The sequence below is a fragment of the Periplaneta americana genome, chromosome 17 (assembly GCF_040183065.1).
Source record: "Periplaneta americana isolate PAMFEO1 chromosome 17, P.americana_PAMFEO1_priV1, whole genome shotgun sequence".
NCBI lineage: Eukaryota > Metazoa > Arthropoda > Insecta > Blattodea > Blattidae > Periplaneta > Periplaneta americana.
In genome coordinates this window covers 7,971,763-7,989,710 of record NC_091133.1, presented here as the reverse complement: position 1 = coordinate 7,989,710, position 17,948 = coordinate 7,971,763, and the positions used below count along the sequence as shown (strand labels likewise).

General features: G+C 34.5%; 1 protein-coding gene across 3 annotated transcripts in view; it reads right to left on the bottom strand.

Annotated features, from left to right (window-relative positions):
* Window positions 1-356: 356 nt before the first annotated feature.
* LOC138693189 (zinc finger protein 235-like) overlaps window positions 357-17,948 on the bottom strand; it is a 34,647-nt gene continuing 17,055 nt past the window's right edge. For 2 of the 3 annotated variants that reach the window (XM_069816925.1, XM_069816926.1), the window contains one exon: window positions 10,130-13,167. In XM_069816925.1, the coding sequence (XP_069673026.1) occupies window positions 12,096-13,167 (1,072 nt within the window). In that variant the 3' untranslated portion in view covers window positions 10,130-12,095. Of the gene's footprint in view, window positions 3,059-10,129; window positions 13,168-17,948 lie in introns of those variants that run through there. The other variant, XM_069816927.1, reaches the window with a different exon arrangement.

Below are 17,948 nucleotides of genomic sequence, written 5' to 3'. Positions count from 1 at the left end.
AACTGGTACGAAAGGACGTGTTTCAACCAATCATGGCCATTTATTGCTACTTTTTATGTCACTACCCTACCATTTGTTTCTTTGTTTGCCAACATTTGAAACTGCAAATTCTTTATGGTACTATAAAACATGCTTTGCTATCGTCATTTGTTTACCGCATAATAATAATAATAATAATAATAATAATAATAATAATAATAATAATAATAATAATAATAATAATAATAAATTTATTTATTTAATCTGGCAGAGCTAAGGCCAGTAGGCCTTCTCTTCTACCCAGCCAGACTTTAATTATAATTGAATACAATTGGTTACATAGTTATTACATTAATATCTAGACATAAAACAACATGAGAGTGATAGTCAATTGAAAATGGCGGCTCTGTTCAAACGTTTTGGTGAAGGTAATATTAATGAAATAGAATTTTGGCAAGTCAGTTAATATTTTATTGTATTAGAGTATTTTATTTCTTCTAATCTTTATATACATTCTTCTAATCGTATAATAGTCAATTATATCCCACTGTAGTGAGATTACTGTTGGTAATTCCAGCGAAATGAGTCCAGGGTCCAACGCCGAAAGTTACTCAGCATTTGCTCTTAATGGGGTGAGGGGAAAACCTCAGAAAAAACCTCAACCAGATGACTTGTCCCAACCAGAATTTGAACACAGACATGCTAACCGTTCCTTCACAGCGGTGGACTATGTACGGGCTATTCCATATGAAATCGATCAGTAAAAAACCTCGCATTTTTATGCCCTAATTTTTTCCCCATTTATACAAGGTGCTGAGGAGAGTGCATTTGCAAAAATATACTATCGAAAGTCAAACGGTTTTCGTATTGTTGAGCGACAAATTTAGCGTATTTCAGAAAAACAAGCCTCTTTCAGCACTCAGAACTCTGGAACCATTTACTGCAGAACATTGAACGAGAGCTCATTTTAAAGCTGACATTCGGTAGGTTTTGATAAGAAGTTTTATTGTATACAGAGAAACAGACAATCTGATTTTACTTACTTTTAGGCTTTTTGCCCATTTGTAAAAATGTAAAAAAATATTCACAAAAAAAACTTGCATTATTAAGAGGGATTCGGCATTGTTTGCTTAGTGGCTCGGCAATAAGTTTCGAGGGTATTAAATAAATTATTTTCACACGCCTAGACTTGAACGGCGCAGTACCGCACGCACTGGCCGAGAGCTGAAGATAAGCGAGCGTTGGGCGTCATTTTACTCTTGTGTTTATGAAAACCTGTGATAAAGCTAGCCCAGCTATGCGCTAGTAGACGATACATCACGTGTTTGTCTCCTGGCCTTGCTTCCCTCGGCTAGATCCCACCTCACAGTAGCTCACGCGCGTACTATTTATTTTCTTTATTTAATATTTTCAATACTTTCTTATCAACGGTGCACCAGTAAAAAATGTGTTTATTTGTACTTTCAATGCGGAATCTAACCATATATTTTAAAAATATGAAGAAAAATCTAAATTTCTCCATTTCCATAAAAAGTAAGAAAAACTGTTTACATGTCAATATAAACTTTAACTTTTCAGCATCAAAATAAACCATGATTTTGATCATTGGGTGAAAGGGTTTCGGAGCCACAACAGTTTAAAGTTGCTAATTTTATGAAAATACGATACATTTAAATATTTTTAATTTAAACACTATGAAGTTCTGATGCCTCAAACTTTGCACAAAGCATTGTATCACAGTTGTCTACGGACAAAAAAAGTTTCATTGTATTTAAAAATTGCAAGGTCAATTTTCTCTATATTGCTGTCGATTTGAGATGGAATAGCCCTTACAGTATTTACGATTCAGTTTATTCTACTATACCGTTTCTTTTACAGTATATTACGTAAATAATAATAAAAGACTCAATTTTAACGTCATAACTGAATAATACAGATACCTGTCCGGAACAAAAAAAAAATAGGACCAGGTCACTTCCACCTTGAATAGGTTTCACTGTATGAAACTGTCTTACTTATAAATGTTTTACCAATTATAAACGGTAAACCCTACCTGTGTCACTGAAAATGAAAATCTATAATGCAACATTTTACAGAAGATTTCAGATTTCTGTGAAAGTACATTAAACAACGTGTTCAAAAAATTGTTGCATATTATTTCATTTCAAACTTCGGAACCAATATGCACTGTACACTATACTGTAGGCATACTTGAATTAAGTTAATTTCGCGCGTTTCTGTGCTACCGACGCAACCTAAACAATCCTATCTTCGTTAAAATTACAATTTTATGGAAGTAACTTACCTTGTTTTTCCAAGGGTAAAAATGTGGCTCTTCAGGATTCTCTGCACTAAATTTTCTTATCCTTTTAATGGAACTCACACTCTTGCCCGTATATATTGCAGCTCTTTCCGTAGGATTGTTCAGATTTACCAGTAAACGACTTCTCTCCTTTTCTTTCTCACAACATTTAATAACATTTGCTATTATAGCACGTTCACCGCTATGAATAACTGACGATTTCTTCCTTCTTGGAGGTGTTCGTGTGTCGATGGCTGAACTTGCTCCATAGCTAACGAAAGGAATACTGAAAAGGCCGATGTGTTGAACGCAGGGTAGTATAACTCCACATGAGGTAAGCATTATAGAACCTCCAACTCACGCTCTTTGCATCTCACCCCACAAAGAAACAGCTCAGGAAGTGAGGCACGGGCAGTACTTAAAAGCTGCTATTTCTTTAGGTGTGTAATTCTGAACAGTCTGGCGCTCACCTTGTAGAATTCCACTAATCTTATTCACTGTTTCCAAACCTGGATTTCGTTCCTCAATTTTCTTCATCTTCTCTGTTAGAATTCTCCCCAATGACCCTGGTATTTTGCTGAAAGATGTGACAGTGTTCAACAAACTCACTGCAGTAGTGAACTGAAGACCACGTTCCTCAAGTTTGGTTATTGTTTCAGGAAGTGTCTTGATGTGTGCACCTATGTACAAAAGTTCACTTTCAATTCCTACATCATCTGCAGCCAATATTGCTGAATTAATAGAGGCCGTATCTTCTGGATTCAGTAAAAGAAGCACCTAAGAACAAACATATAAGAAATTAATTATGAAGAACATAAGGACCATTGTAGGCCTGCCTCCTTGTATTAAAATCTAGTATTTCACGTTACAAAGAACACATCACAGCCATAACAAAATTACAAAACACCTCCACATTTGCAGAACACATCACAAATGCCAACCACACCTACAGAGACATCAACACAGACATGGAAATATTGCACATCCAACCAAAAAGCCAGAAACTCAACACACTAGAACAATATGAAATATACAGACACACGAAAACACACCCCAACGATATTCTCAACACACAACTCAACTTCAAAACACATACACTCTTTGACTCTACACTACGAACGCACCTTCACAGGAAACAAGAGGTGCCAAGACCAACAACGACCAGTTCTGAAGATGACCCAAAATAGGTCAAAACATGTTAACAAGGTACGTTAAAATTTAACACAAGAAAGTTCTTATCATACACATACCGAAGTGATACAGTGTTAAAAGTTGTGTAATCAAGATGTATGATATTATTGTTGAATAACTAAAGCTGGGGGATACGAAGGTTAACAATAACTTCTTTACTGTGTTAATATTATTAAATAATTATGGGAGTTGGGGAGAGGTAAATTTTAGCACTGCTTAGGGGCGGCAGTATACCTAAATCCGGCCCTCCAGTTGACATTGTTCATTATAAAAAATAGCCATTTAAAATACATTTGCCAGAATTTCGTCATATGAAATTTTAACAGGGAACGCAACCCAAGAATGTATTGAAGTATGAGGAGAGACGAAAAGCTGCAGCTGGCTATAAAACCATACACTTTTAACGAAATTATTTTTTCAATGAATACAGCTATGAATTCTTCTGTTTCCTTTTCTAAAGTATTTAAGGTTTTCTTTTTTTTTTTTTTTTTTTTTAATGAAATCCATAGTATGTATGTCACTTTATCCATCACTGCTTCCACCAACGTGGTGCGAAATTGAATTTTTTCACTCGGATGTCCCAGCACACTCATTGCAGTTTCCTAAATGGGAAGACGACAATGGAGGATTGCAAATTGTACCAGCAATACAGCCTTCACAGCTACTCGTCTTGCTTATTGGTTATACCGAGTAATTTAGCTCCGTTTATAATTAATTTTGTGTTCTCGTGAATTTTGCACACATAGTATGGATGCAGGGGAGCTGGTTAACGCACAATACACCGGTTTTAGAACAGAAAATTTTTAAAACCCTATTTTACAGGTCACTTTCGTTTTCGAAATACCCTTTCTAATTGTGACAAAATCTTTCTCCCCTTTTATCTTGCAACTGACCTCCTCAGACCCACAGAAATATGAAGAGTTCGCGGGAAAAACGATAAATGTCACATTTCTGTTAAGGATTAGATAATGATCTAATTGAGTCTATAACTGCAAGATATGTAGTACTGTTTCTATAGAAAATAAAGGAAAGGATTACTGTATTCGTGCTGATAATTATCCTTTATACAATTTTTCATAAGAACAACATTAAATTTCGCAGTGATCCATTAAATTAGATAATGACATCAACCTTAAGAAAACTGTGACATTCATCGTTTTTCCCGTGAATTCTTCAGTGTCATCACGTTTACAGTGGACTGTGGTAGAGATTTCTCTTTCTTCTTGTGTGCAGTACTCAATATTTATTCTACTCTTCCTAGCACATAGATGATTTGTATCATGGGTTTACTTAGCCTACATTTGAAGTCTTTCAGTTTTCATTATCGCCCAAGACAAATGCTGTAATGTTAAAATTTGAATATCATAACTTCTATTTTTTGTATTAGAAACATTTCTCTTTATGTCGTCCAAAAGTTCCTGCTAGGTATTCTCATTATTTCCAAAAATGGTATATTTCAGTAATATGCTTATATTTTACACTTTCTTCTTCGAATATATCTTCTGAAAATTTTTTCCTCCTTCAGTGAGGAACTACCACTATCATCAGTACAGTTTTCTTATTTATTCAAATGAATAATTTTCTATTTCAGTAACTTTTGTCACACTTGACGCTACAGCAGGGTTCCACATCACTGCCACTACTTAATGGGTTTCACTATTTTGCTGACATTCTCTTGTACAGAAGGAGCATATACTTCGGAACCAACAGTTCCTGTAAACTGAACATAATCTTGCGGCTTCACAGTTTACATAGCTTTTCACAAAAATGCGAAATACAGCACAGTCAATGCCATCTCGATCTAGAACAGGTCGTAATGTTTGTTTGGGTTTTCTATTTCAGTATATGGAGCTCAGTGAAATATTATATTATAACTTTATTGCGTATCATTGCTAAGCTTTATTTAGTGTAATGTGTCCATAAGTTTCGTTCACTTCTTATTGCATAATTTGTTGCAGAAATAATTACAAAGCTGTGTTATTTTAATGAGAAGAGAATTTTACATGTTAACATAATCTGTTCGCGTCAACATTTTAAGTTTAGAATGGAAGCTATTTTGAGGTTTAATAAAAAAGAATTTATATTGTGATTTTAATTTAGCACACCTACCTTCCTTAATTTTAGACAAAATACTTACCATACCACTCCTATGGAATTAGTGCTCTTACTCTCAGGAATACCTAATTTGTGACAAATAGAAACTGTGAGTTCCCTCAAGTTCCTAACAGATACTAATTTATGACGACATTGAAATGTGTTTAAGCATCGGTCACTTCCATAAACTCTGTTTGCCTACTATACCAAACACTTACACAAATGATACAGAAAGTTTTTGTACACTAAATATAAGGGTAAATCTACATTTTTCTTTCAGTAACTTATAAGTTGCATAATATTTATATTAATTGCGTATATTCACTTGAAAATTTTTCGATTCTCATGGAAGAGCAACTGTGTATGTTTTCTTTTCACTTACGTAACTGACAGACATATAATTGAACACTGGGATCACTGAGTTTAATGGATGATTAATAAGTATAACACAGTATACTGATGTAATGAGAATTATGCTCCTAAGAGAACTACATAGCCTACTGTTATAAGTTCACTTAACAGCGGCAGGAAGTCAAGTGATCATCTCACCTGCAGTAAATATGCGATCGAATTAGTCAATTCAGATAGTGAACGTTGCATAAAAGTAAGATGCAAGTTTCGAAAATTGATTCTTACTATAAAAACACGAATGCGCACAAAGTTTGAAAACGTTTTCCATCATCTCCTTCTAAGAGGGAACCACAGTGACTTTGAAGATAACTGTATGATTTAGGGAAGTCAAAAAATATATATATTCAAAATATACGTAAATAAATAACTCAAATATTCACTCATTTATATTCTTACTCTACATAAAATTACCGTTTCAATGCAGAAGAAATGGACATCCTACCTTTAATAATTTACGAGTAAACCTTCTGTAATAACAGTCTAGTATATACAGTCACGAAGCTCAATACTTACTAAATATGCAAACGTAGACAGTTGCTCACCATCAAGATCGCTACTATCGCGTCATCACAGACTCTTTCCCTAGCAGACGATAAAAGTAAGATTGTACTTTCGATATTGCGTTCGTTTGAAAAATTTAACACATTCCTTCCACTACTGAAATATGAAATATATGAGGTTTATATATTATTTACATAAAATATATATTATATTCTATAAACTCACCTTCCTGCATCTTTCGAAAGAAGGATAACTCTAACCTATTTTTCTTACAATTTACAATACTACAAACGTCTCCTTGTTCCATATTATTCTTCAAATTATTGTATTTTACCCATTTATGGTTATTACAACCGATAACGAACATTTCACAGTTTACATAGCTTTTCACAAAAATGCAAAATACGGCACAGTCAATGCCTTCTCAATCTGTAACAGGTCGTAATGTTTGTTTGGGTTTTCTATTTCAGTATATGGAGCTCAGTGAAATATTATATTATAACTTTATTGCGTATCACTGCTAAGCTTTATTTAGTGTAATGTGTCCATAAGTTCCGTTCACTTCTTATTGCATAAATTATTGCAGAAATAATTACAAAACTGTGTTATTTTAATGAGAAGAGAATTTTACATGTTAACATAATCTGTTCGCGTCAACATTTTAAGTTTAGAATGGAAGCTATTTTGAGGTTTAATAAAAAAGAATTTATATTGTGATTTTAATTTAGCACATCTACCTTCCTTAATTTTAGACAAAACACTTACCATACCACTCCTATGGAATTAGTGTACAGTTGTCAAAAGAAAAAGTGGCCGCTCTCCTGAAACAAAATTCCCTTCGGGTATCTTCGCTACAATTCGGAGACAGGCGATGTTACATGTTGTTGGACCACGTTGCCTGATATCTACAGTTATAATTGAAGTATTATGTGTGTTATTCGATAGCGTAATGTTAGCATTCCGGCCTCTTATTCGTGAGGTCCTGCGTTCGACTACAACTTCGTGCTTTTTATGTTCTTTTTTGTTCTGTTTTTGAGAGAGACGAACTATACATAATGCCTCCTTTCTCTTTTACGATTATTTTAGTAATTAACATCAGGTTCATTAATATATTATGCCATGACTTTATCATTATGATATTGTGGCTGCAAATGGAAAGAAAAAAGATTTTATTCTCAATAAAAATATCTTTCGTGGCATAAACAAAACAAATTTACTGGCGTCGGCCTTAAAACATTCAAACAATTAAGCGTTCAAAAAAAAAAAAACAAACAAACAAAAAGCCACAATTCAATATTTAGTCTATCTTCCTCTTATCTCGATCATCTTGCAATCGAGTGGGCATGGAATCGACTAGTCTTTGCAAATAGCGACTGTTCTTAGACACGATATTCCAAGCATTCTGAACATATATACATAAGTGTTCTGCCCATGGACAGGTCTTTCATTGCAAGCCCAGCAATCTCCAATCTTTCCTATTTTCTGCCTTCCTCTTAGTCTCCGCATATGATCCACATATCCTATTGTCGTCTATTATTCTTTTCAACCAGAGACCCAACCAATTCCTTTTACTCTTTCTAATCAGTTTCAGCATCATTCTTTCTTCACCCACTTTTTCAAACACAATTTTATTTCTTATTCTGTCTCTCCACTTCACACGCACCGTTCTTCTCCACATCCACATTTCAAATGCTTCAATTCGTTTCTCTTCATTTCGTCGTAATGTCCTTCCCCATACAATGCCACACTCCACACAAAGCACTTCACTAGTCTCTTCCTTAGTTCTTTTTCCAGAGGTCCGCAGAAGATCCTTCTTCTTCTATTAAAAGCTTCCTTTGTTCATGTTTGCAGCTTTTCTTGGGAAGGATAGGCCTAAATGCGGTAACATCCCGTTGCTTTCCGCACACCAATATCTCTTTCGCATCTTATTAGATTCCAGGGGGCCCAAGCGTGGAGATGAGGAGAGTGGATTTGACTAATTGGGCCCTCCGGACTTCACCGAAAGTCACGGCAAGGGTTAAATATTAGTTCTATCAGGATGTTTGACCCGATCACAGACCGGGAAATCCCAATTAGCCTTTCCCCCGCATCCTGGACTAGCTTCTACGAATCATCAGAAAATCTTAGAGATGTGATCTGGCCAATTTTTCCGAAAATGTTTCCACACTTCTGCCCTCGTAGCTCAGCGGACGAACGTCGGAATTTAGATGTCAACATCTCAGGTTCAATTCCTCGTTACTCCTTTTCATTTTATTGTGGTTCAAGACAGTATAATGTAATAATAAGAAAAGAAAAACTAATACCAGTATTATGCAACTGGATTTTTTCAAACCTATTATTAAATGTATGTTATTTATATCGCTAAAGAACGATTACAATATAAATAACTTGAATATTATTTATACAGTATCACTAAAGAACGATAACAGAATATAAATGATAAATATCGGTTTGTTTAATTAATATAAGATATTATAATATGTATTTAATTATCTAAATAAAATAATCTATTTTACAAAGAAAATGGTTATTTGTGTTATAATAATTACTTACATAAAATACAGATTATTTATATTGCGAAAGAACAATAACAATATAAATAACTTGAATATTATTTTATAATGCTAATGAAGGAAAACAGAATATAAGTGATAACTTGAATATTATTTATATCGCTAAAGAACGATAACAGAATATAAAAAACGTGAATATTATTCATATCGGAATTTCACAGATTTATTGCAGATGTAGTTAAGAAATTGTAGAAGAATAGTAATTAGTAACAGTGCCCTATTTATTCTTCTTGGAGCCAAATTTGTAACTTTTAAAAGTGTGGTTACTATGTTGAAGTGTATGTGTTGCAACGGATGCTTGATTTGTTATGTATGTGAGTCAGTTATGGAATGCTTGATGTCGTCGCAATGTCGTAATTATAGTTTGATTGTGTTTGTGTGACTATTGTGTATTAATTTATGATGTATGGTACGGAAAGCTGCATATTTGTGTTATAGAAGTGTTACGTATGTTTGTTGTTAATGTTTTTGTATGTTTCAAATTGATACCTGATATTTGTTTTGCAATCGCAATGCCTAATTTACGGATTGTTTATGTTTTGCTTACATCGCGTAAGCTAATTTAATTTTCTTTCCCATTTCTCTTTATGCTCATCTTTTTTGTGTATGAAACTATAGCCCTAACATACATATGTAAAATAGGACTAACCCCCATTGGAGATACAATAATTATTATTATTCATATCGTTATAAAACGATAACAGAATACAAATGATGACTTGAATTTTATTCATATCTCTAAAGAACGATAACAAAATATAAATAACGTGATATCCATAAAGAACGATAACTGAATATAAATGATATTTTGAATATCATTTACATCGCTAAAGAACGATTAAAAAATAAAATGAAAACTTGAAGAAGGCCCGAACTCACAACCTTTGAATCATTAAACAAGCACTCTACCGCTGGTCTACGAGGCGCAGATATGGAACATTTTCATAGTTCCGGAACTGCTTGTACAAGCACATGCATCGTGTAACATCGCCGCGACTCGAAGTGGACTTTGAAAATATTCGCCGTTCACGAGTGCGGCCACTTTTTTTTTTTGACAGCTGTGCATACGATTCTGTTACTTCGTCTCTTCAATAGTAGATAAATACAATAATTCAGTAATCAATTGTAGTATTAAAATACAGACAAATTGAATGTCCGGGGTATCATACATGGTATTATGCTTAATTATAATGTATAATTGCGAATTTAGGAATATAAGTTAAATATAGTAAACATAACCTACAATTTTCATATGAATGGCAAGGCATTGGAGATCAATAAATTTAGACAGAAAGGGGCAACTGGTACAGTAAACATAACAATTTCAACATATCTAAATATCTGTGCGGTGCAATTGAAAATTATTGAATCGTGCATAAATGAATGCACAAGAATTTCGCAGTACTGTATTTAATCGAAATAAAGGCAGGTATTACACATACGAACAACGTAATTTTCACACCATAAATAATATTACACCTTAACTCGCAAGTGAATTGTCTGAAGTGTCCCATAATCATTGTTTTAAATTTTATTAATGGAAATACACTACATTTTAGAGAAACATGTTACTGTTTATGCATTCCAACTAATTTCTATGGTTGAAACGCCGCTCTTCGTGATCGGGTTAAGCGAGTTATATGGTCTGCTTTGCGGCCTGTATTAGATCACGATGACTGTGGCACAATCTGTTGTTCCTAGTACTCACAGCGCTCCAAGCAGCTAGCAACTATCGCGAGAATTGCAAAAAATCATCCCAAGCTTCGTGACTGTATAGTAAACTGTGGTAATAAGCTGGAGAGAAAAACAATTGCGTTCAAAATGTAATATCAGGGATACTTTTACACAGAGGAAGGTGATGTGCAGAAATTAATTTTTGTCCTTACTTTATTTTTTGGGTGAAAGCGTTGAGTGACTTCCGCCGAATTTGAAATAGACACAGACTGACTTCAACTGTCAACACAGAAAACAAAAAATGACTACCTGTTCAACAGCGCCACACTCAATCGCTTTCACCTTCATCTAGACGATAATAAAAGCCTAAACTAAACTAACATAACCTAACCTGTCACTAAAATCTTAAACTAAACTAACCTAACCTAACTTGACATAGATTCGACTATACAAGGTACAACAAACGCCTAAGCTATCCTGACCTAACCTGTTACAGTTTCGTATATGCAAATCATAATAAAAACCTAAACTAACCTAACTTGTCACTAAAATCCAACGTAACCTGTCACAGATTCGCCTATGCAAGGCATAACAAAAGCTTAAACTATCCTAACCTAACCTGTCACAGTTTCGTATATGCAAAGCATAACAAAAGCCTAAACATAACCTAACCTGTCACTAAAATTCTAAACTAACCTAACCTAATCTGTCACAGATTTGTCTATAGAAGGCATAACAAAACCCTAAACCACCGTAACCTAACATGTCACAGAGAAGTACGTAAGACATAATAAAAGACTAAAGTAACCTAACTTGTCATAACACTCCATTTTCTTACCCCTACAGACTTCCCCGAGGTATAAAAATGCCCGAATTTCTATCCCGATGGAACATTGCAAACTAGCGTGAAAAGTTCGCAATGTCTCTAACTTATGTTCATACGATTTGTAAGGATGCTGAAGATGCATACATCCGCAATAGGAAAAGAAGTCACTCAACGCTCGTCTAACCATTTTTTGTAATATACTGTTTCAAATTTTAAAAATGCTTTTTTTTTCTTGCACTCGCATTTCACATGCACTCTCCCATGTGTCTTTTAGCTCGTCTTTATTCGTAAATTAAATTCAGAACAAATCACATTTGAAAGGCATGTCGCCTGCTTGAAGGATTATATTCTTTTTTAGTCTTCCCGATACGAGGTAAGTTCACATACACAGCATTTCAAGGACGTTTCGCCTAAGTGTAAGCGGGAGTGAATTTTGAACTGACGGGAATGGGAAGAACACATTCCCGACAATACAAGTGAATATTATTACTTCTATGTTTAGGCGAACATGACTGTAGAGATGTTCTGCTTGTAAAAAGAGTTTCTACTTGATGGCATTTGAATGCCTTTTGCCTGTGTGAATACGTACATGTTTCTTCAAGTGTCCCAATTGTGAGAATCGCTTTCCACAAACATCGCAAATGAATGGCTTTTCCTTTGTATGTATGCGTGAGTGTCTGCTTAAAGCTACAGATACTGAGAAACACTTTCCGCAAACCTCGCATTTGAATGGCCTTTCGCCTGTATGTATCCGTTTATGATTGCTTAAAACTGACAATGTTGAGAAACTGTTTTCACAAACCTCACATTTGTATGGCCTTTCACCAGTATGAACGCGTGCATGTCTGCTTAACACTGACGATGCCGAGAAACTCTTTCCACAAACTTTGCATTTGAATGGTTTTTCGCCTGTGTGAATGCGAAGATGTTCCTTTAAAGATCCCAATTGTGATAAATACTTTCCACACACCTCGCATTTGAATGGCCTCTTGCCTGAGTGTGTACGTGCATGTCTGTTTAAATCCCATGATGCTGGAAAACACTTTCCACACTGATCGCATTTAAATGGCATTTCGCTTTTGTGAATGCGTTCATGGCTGCTTAAATTTGACGATGCTGAGAAACACTTTCCGCACACTTCGCATTTAAATGGCTTCCCGCCTGTATGCATAAGTCTATGTATGTTAAAATCCCCCGAAGTTGAAGAACACTTTCCACACACATCGCACTTGAACGGGCCCTCTCTCGTGTGTATGCGTTCATGTCTCCTGAAATCCGATGACCTTCTGAAAGGTAGCCCACAAACATCGCAGTGAAATGGCATCTCGCCTGTGTGTAGGAGTGCATGCCTCTTTTTATCACTCCATTTTAAGAAACACCTTCCACAGACATCACATTTCAATGACTTTTGTATTTTATGTATATGAGAATGAAGTTTCAAAGATTGCTGTGTTACAAAAACTTCATTGCAAATATTACATTTAATAGAATTACGACTGATGTCGCTAATATTTGAACAGTCTAGTTTGTCGCTATCACATTGTGTCAATTTGTGTTTCTTACGAGCAATACAGGCACGTTCTCGCGACACACCTTTCAAAACATTCTCCAGAATGCTGAAATGAAAATAAAAATTTATCGGTCTCCACTATAACAAATGTGGCAAAATCAAAATATATTAATGATTACATTATATAGAGAAATGTATATATTATGTATATCAGATGACACAGGTGAGTCTGCCTCAGTAGCATAGTTGGTATACCGCTGGCCTTCTATGCTCGAGGTTGCGGTTCGATTCCAGCCCAGGTCGATGGCATTTAAGTGTGTTTAAATACGACAGGCTCATGTCAGTAGATTTTCTGGAATGTAAAAGAACTCCTGTGGGATAAAATTCCGGCTCACCAGCGATGCTGATAGAATCTCTGCAGTTCTGAACATCCTTAAATGAGCCATAATTTTAAATTTTAACACAGACGAATAAACGTTTTTGATAGTGTCTTGGTTTTTAAACTAACTGTTGTGATACTTTGAGGCACTGATTCAGAAAATGACATAAGTTAAACTGTACCGGCACTATTTCTTTCATACTGTTGAATTTATATAATAATTAGGCCTATATATAATACAATATTTTTAATTCTGAATTGTTACATTTTCTGTAATAGCCTCTAGATGGTTAGCATGGTTCCGTAGATTACATACGTCTGGATTTCATCTTTAAAAACAGTTGTACACTGGAGTTCGTTCTTCTCTTTCCAAGTTTACAGCTTTGCGTGCGTGGAAGTGGGCTTTGTGAGTGTGTTTACGTCCTTCTAACTGTAATTTTTCATTTCGAAATATTAGTTAACAATTATATCATAACTGGGACCCTATAGAGGTCTGTATAATATTCTCACTCATATCGTTCCATTTTTGGAAATCGAACTTCGCAAAGAAATGGACATTTCACCGCAGCCGTGCTTGAATTATAGCGATGTATACTTAAAGGGAGTACACACTGAAAGTTACCATGAATCCTATTTCCGAGTTTGTGAAGACAGACAGCACATATCGTTATTTTGATGTCAAGTTTGGATGGACCCAAGGCCATCATACGGTATGCAAAACTTGTAGGTAGCATTTGCTCCAGTGGACAAATGGAAAGAAAAGTACTAATGATTATTTCTGCACTGTTAATATCATAGGTATCAATCGAAATAATCGTGATAAGAGGTCACATGCTAATCTACCTTCAGCTATGAGATGTGTGCCGCACTCGGATCTGGTATCTATTTTGCTACCACAGCTAACAGTAGATCAATATTTTATTTCTGTATGTCTGATATAACACAAGGTAATGAAAGTGGGGACAGCGATATTGGATTTCAATCTTCTCATTGCGAATTCTTTACCCAAAACCGTTGAGTCATCATAATGCAACCATTTGTGATACTTTATGAATCTATGGAAATAATATTTCTCAAAATATACCGTAGAAATCGGTAAAGTCGATCAGTGGGTGTATAATCGATCATTTGCGATTTTTATTGAAAATTATATATTACCTCAGTTACTTGTTAAAATTTTGTTATGCTGACTTCATTGCCTTACATTGTAAATGTAAACGAGAGGGACAACAAAAAGCCTGCGCATGGCAACAATGGGAACACAGCGTAATTACCGTTGAAGTGAAAATGGTTATTCTCAACTTTTTCTTTTCAACAAAAACAAAGTCTTGCAAACTCTAAATTATCGTTACCAGTGAAAGGAGATAAGAAGTATACGTAAGTACTTTTGGTTAAGATTGTATCCTGAAATAATAGTTTTGCAGTTCGTAAATGTTAGTATTGAAACTTATTTTCAAAAAACTTGTACCTTTGTAGGGTTAAGTCGATCATGCCATCGACCTACTCGAAGCAGATAGGACCAGCAGGAAGAATAAATTTTTTCACCGAAATACCTCCAACTAAGACTTATAAACAGAAAAGTGTCATAGTATAGCTTATATTGATGGGATAGTGGGGAAGGAGGAAGACGAATTTATGGTGAATTTCTTGCGTAAGAGAAGCACTGCCAAAGGAACGTATTTTGTATATCCCTCTGTACCTGACGACGGGAACAACGTAGTTTCTAAAGTGACATGTGGAGGGGAAGATTTCAAATAACATCTGACATAAACCTAAGCAATGTTGAATAGTATTTTAGATTATAATTGAAGTGTGATATTTCAATGTAAATTTTGAATTCTTAAATCTTTGTTTGTTGATATTTCTTTAACCTGGTTGATATGTGAAGTATTAATTTTTTTGGTAATTTCATAGAAGACGGGCACTTGGTTGAATATAGTAAGTATAACCAACATTTTTATTTCAGAGTTAAATGTTAGTGATCTTTTAGTGACTTTTACATGTTAGTTCCAGGTTTTTTATACTAGGTGTCGCCGTGATTTTCTTTTAATTTGATTGGTTATAGTTGTCATTTGTTCTAGAATTTTCGTTAATTTTGAATGGATAATGACGTTATCAGTTGTTCTTGGTTGTTTGACGTGAATGGTGTTATGTTGTGTCTGATGGCTAAAACTATTGAAAGTTTGTCATTTTATGATTTTTGTGATATTCTTTCGATTTGATTAGCTATAGTTGTAATTTATTCTAGAATTTTCATTAATTATGAATGGATAATGACGTTGTCAGTTGTTCTTGGTTGTTTGACGTGAGTGATGTTACATTGTAGATTTGTCTGCATTTGTCGAATGAGCATCATCATGCTTATGAAAAGGCACTTTTCAGTGCCAATAATTTATTTTGTGTGCACAAGGTTGAAATTTTGAAGTAAGAGGGAAAGGAAGAAATCCGTGTTCTGAAATTATTTATTAAATTTTGTGTCGATTTTGGTTTAGTTCTTTCGCTGGTGAATAAGGATTGTGTTGATTGTTGAGGAGAAAACTGTTTTTCTGTGGTTTAAAGGAATTATTTACTGAATTTTCTGTAGATGTTAAGGTGTAATAAGTGTTCGAAGAGAATTTCATTTAGTGTAAAGACGTGGTTTATTTATGCAAAGTTGACTGTACGACAAAGTGTTGGTTTAGTTCTTTGTTGGCTGCATGGTTTAAGGTTAGATTGCCTTAAAGCCTGTGTCATTTATACTGGAAGTGAAGTGGTTGTCGATGAAGACGTCAATGAGAATTGAATTTTATTTGAGAAGGTGATAAATTATATTTTGTTTTGTGTTTTAGTGATTTTTGGGGGTAAAGTGAGGACGAAAACTACCAGAAAAGTACTACCAACAATGAAGTTCGAATGTCACGAAACGCCAAAAAAATCAAAGGCGAAAAATTAAATATATTTACATTTTTTTGGAGGGCTTGTTCTTCTTTAAAGATATGAATATATATTTGATTTTTCATCTTTAATTTTGCAATGTTTGGTGACTTCATAGTTGCCAGAACGTTTTTGGTAGTTTTCGTCAGCCATGTTGTATTTTGCCCGTCTTCTAGGAAATTACCTTTTTTTTATGTTTTATATATTGGCAATCATTGTCACGTTTGTACAGTGGAGACCTATAGGCCGAATTGTATCGAACTGTATGATCACAATAACAAAATATACACTATATAATCCTATAGACTTATATAATAGATTATTATTGTTTTCTACACCCCTTATAACAAATAAAATACATGTAATACACTTAATGTGTTTTTAAAAACATAAACAGTGATCGACTTTACTTCACAATATTTTAAAATCGATCTTAAACTAAAAATTCAATGGTGATCGACTTTACCCTATTTAAACAGGTAACTTCGATCACAAGTAAAATAAAAAAAAATCAGACTTTGGTAAATTGTAATTCACTTCTTGTAATGTGATTTCATAAGTGAAGGATATGACGACAAAATACTATTTTCTGAGGAACTTCGTTCCATTGCATACCTCAATATCATTAAAAAAATTGCAAAATTTTGATCGACTTTACCCTCTTCTACGGTACTAGATAACATAAATGTTCTACATTCCAAAGTTCATGTTAGTGAAGTAGATGAAATACATAATGAATTTAAAAGAAACTGTGCTGATTACCACAGTAAAAGTATAAAAAAAGGCTTTAGCAGAATTGGCTAATGCAATGGAAATAATAAATCATATTGTTAAAACAAATATCACACACTGTAGGCTGAATATAATAAAGGGCTGTAAAAATAAAAAATAATAATCTTGCTAACAATCTAAAGGAGTTTCTATGAAATAGATCTTGTAATTTCATAATAGTTCTCAAAAGCGATTGTAACTTCCTCCTGTTCTCTATTTCTATTCAATATTAACTCTCTTTCTTCTTTCTTTCTTTCTTTACTTATCATTCAAAACTTTGTTCTCTGTTTCATAACAGAAACAATTATCTAAGATATAATGGCCTCCAATTCATAAATTAAAAATCTGATAGTGCACGAACACTAAGAATGAAGTGAATTATGAGCAGGGATGTGAAAGGCTGCAGCTCAGCAGCGCCTGTTAAGTAACGCAACCTGTAAGTACAGGCCTGCAAAAACTTGTGACAACTTTCGCAGCACTCCAATTGCACAGCATGAAAAACAGTGATCTAGCGTGACACACAGGACTGAGCCCTCAACAGAAATGATTAAAATCGAAAGAAGTGATGTGATCAAAAAGATCATGGTTCTCAAGGGAGTGCAGAATAATAAAGCACCAGATATAGCCTACTGGGCCTGTACTACATTACTTCTCATGTTAATGATAGCTTTAGTGAATCTTATACCATTACCATATATGCTACGAACGCACTTAGAGTAGTCCCTCGTATCAACAAGTGAACGTGGGGAAGGATCTCGCAATTGGTTACATACCAAAGTACACAAGTGAAGAATTAGAAAACTACTCCCTCTCTACAAGCAGTT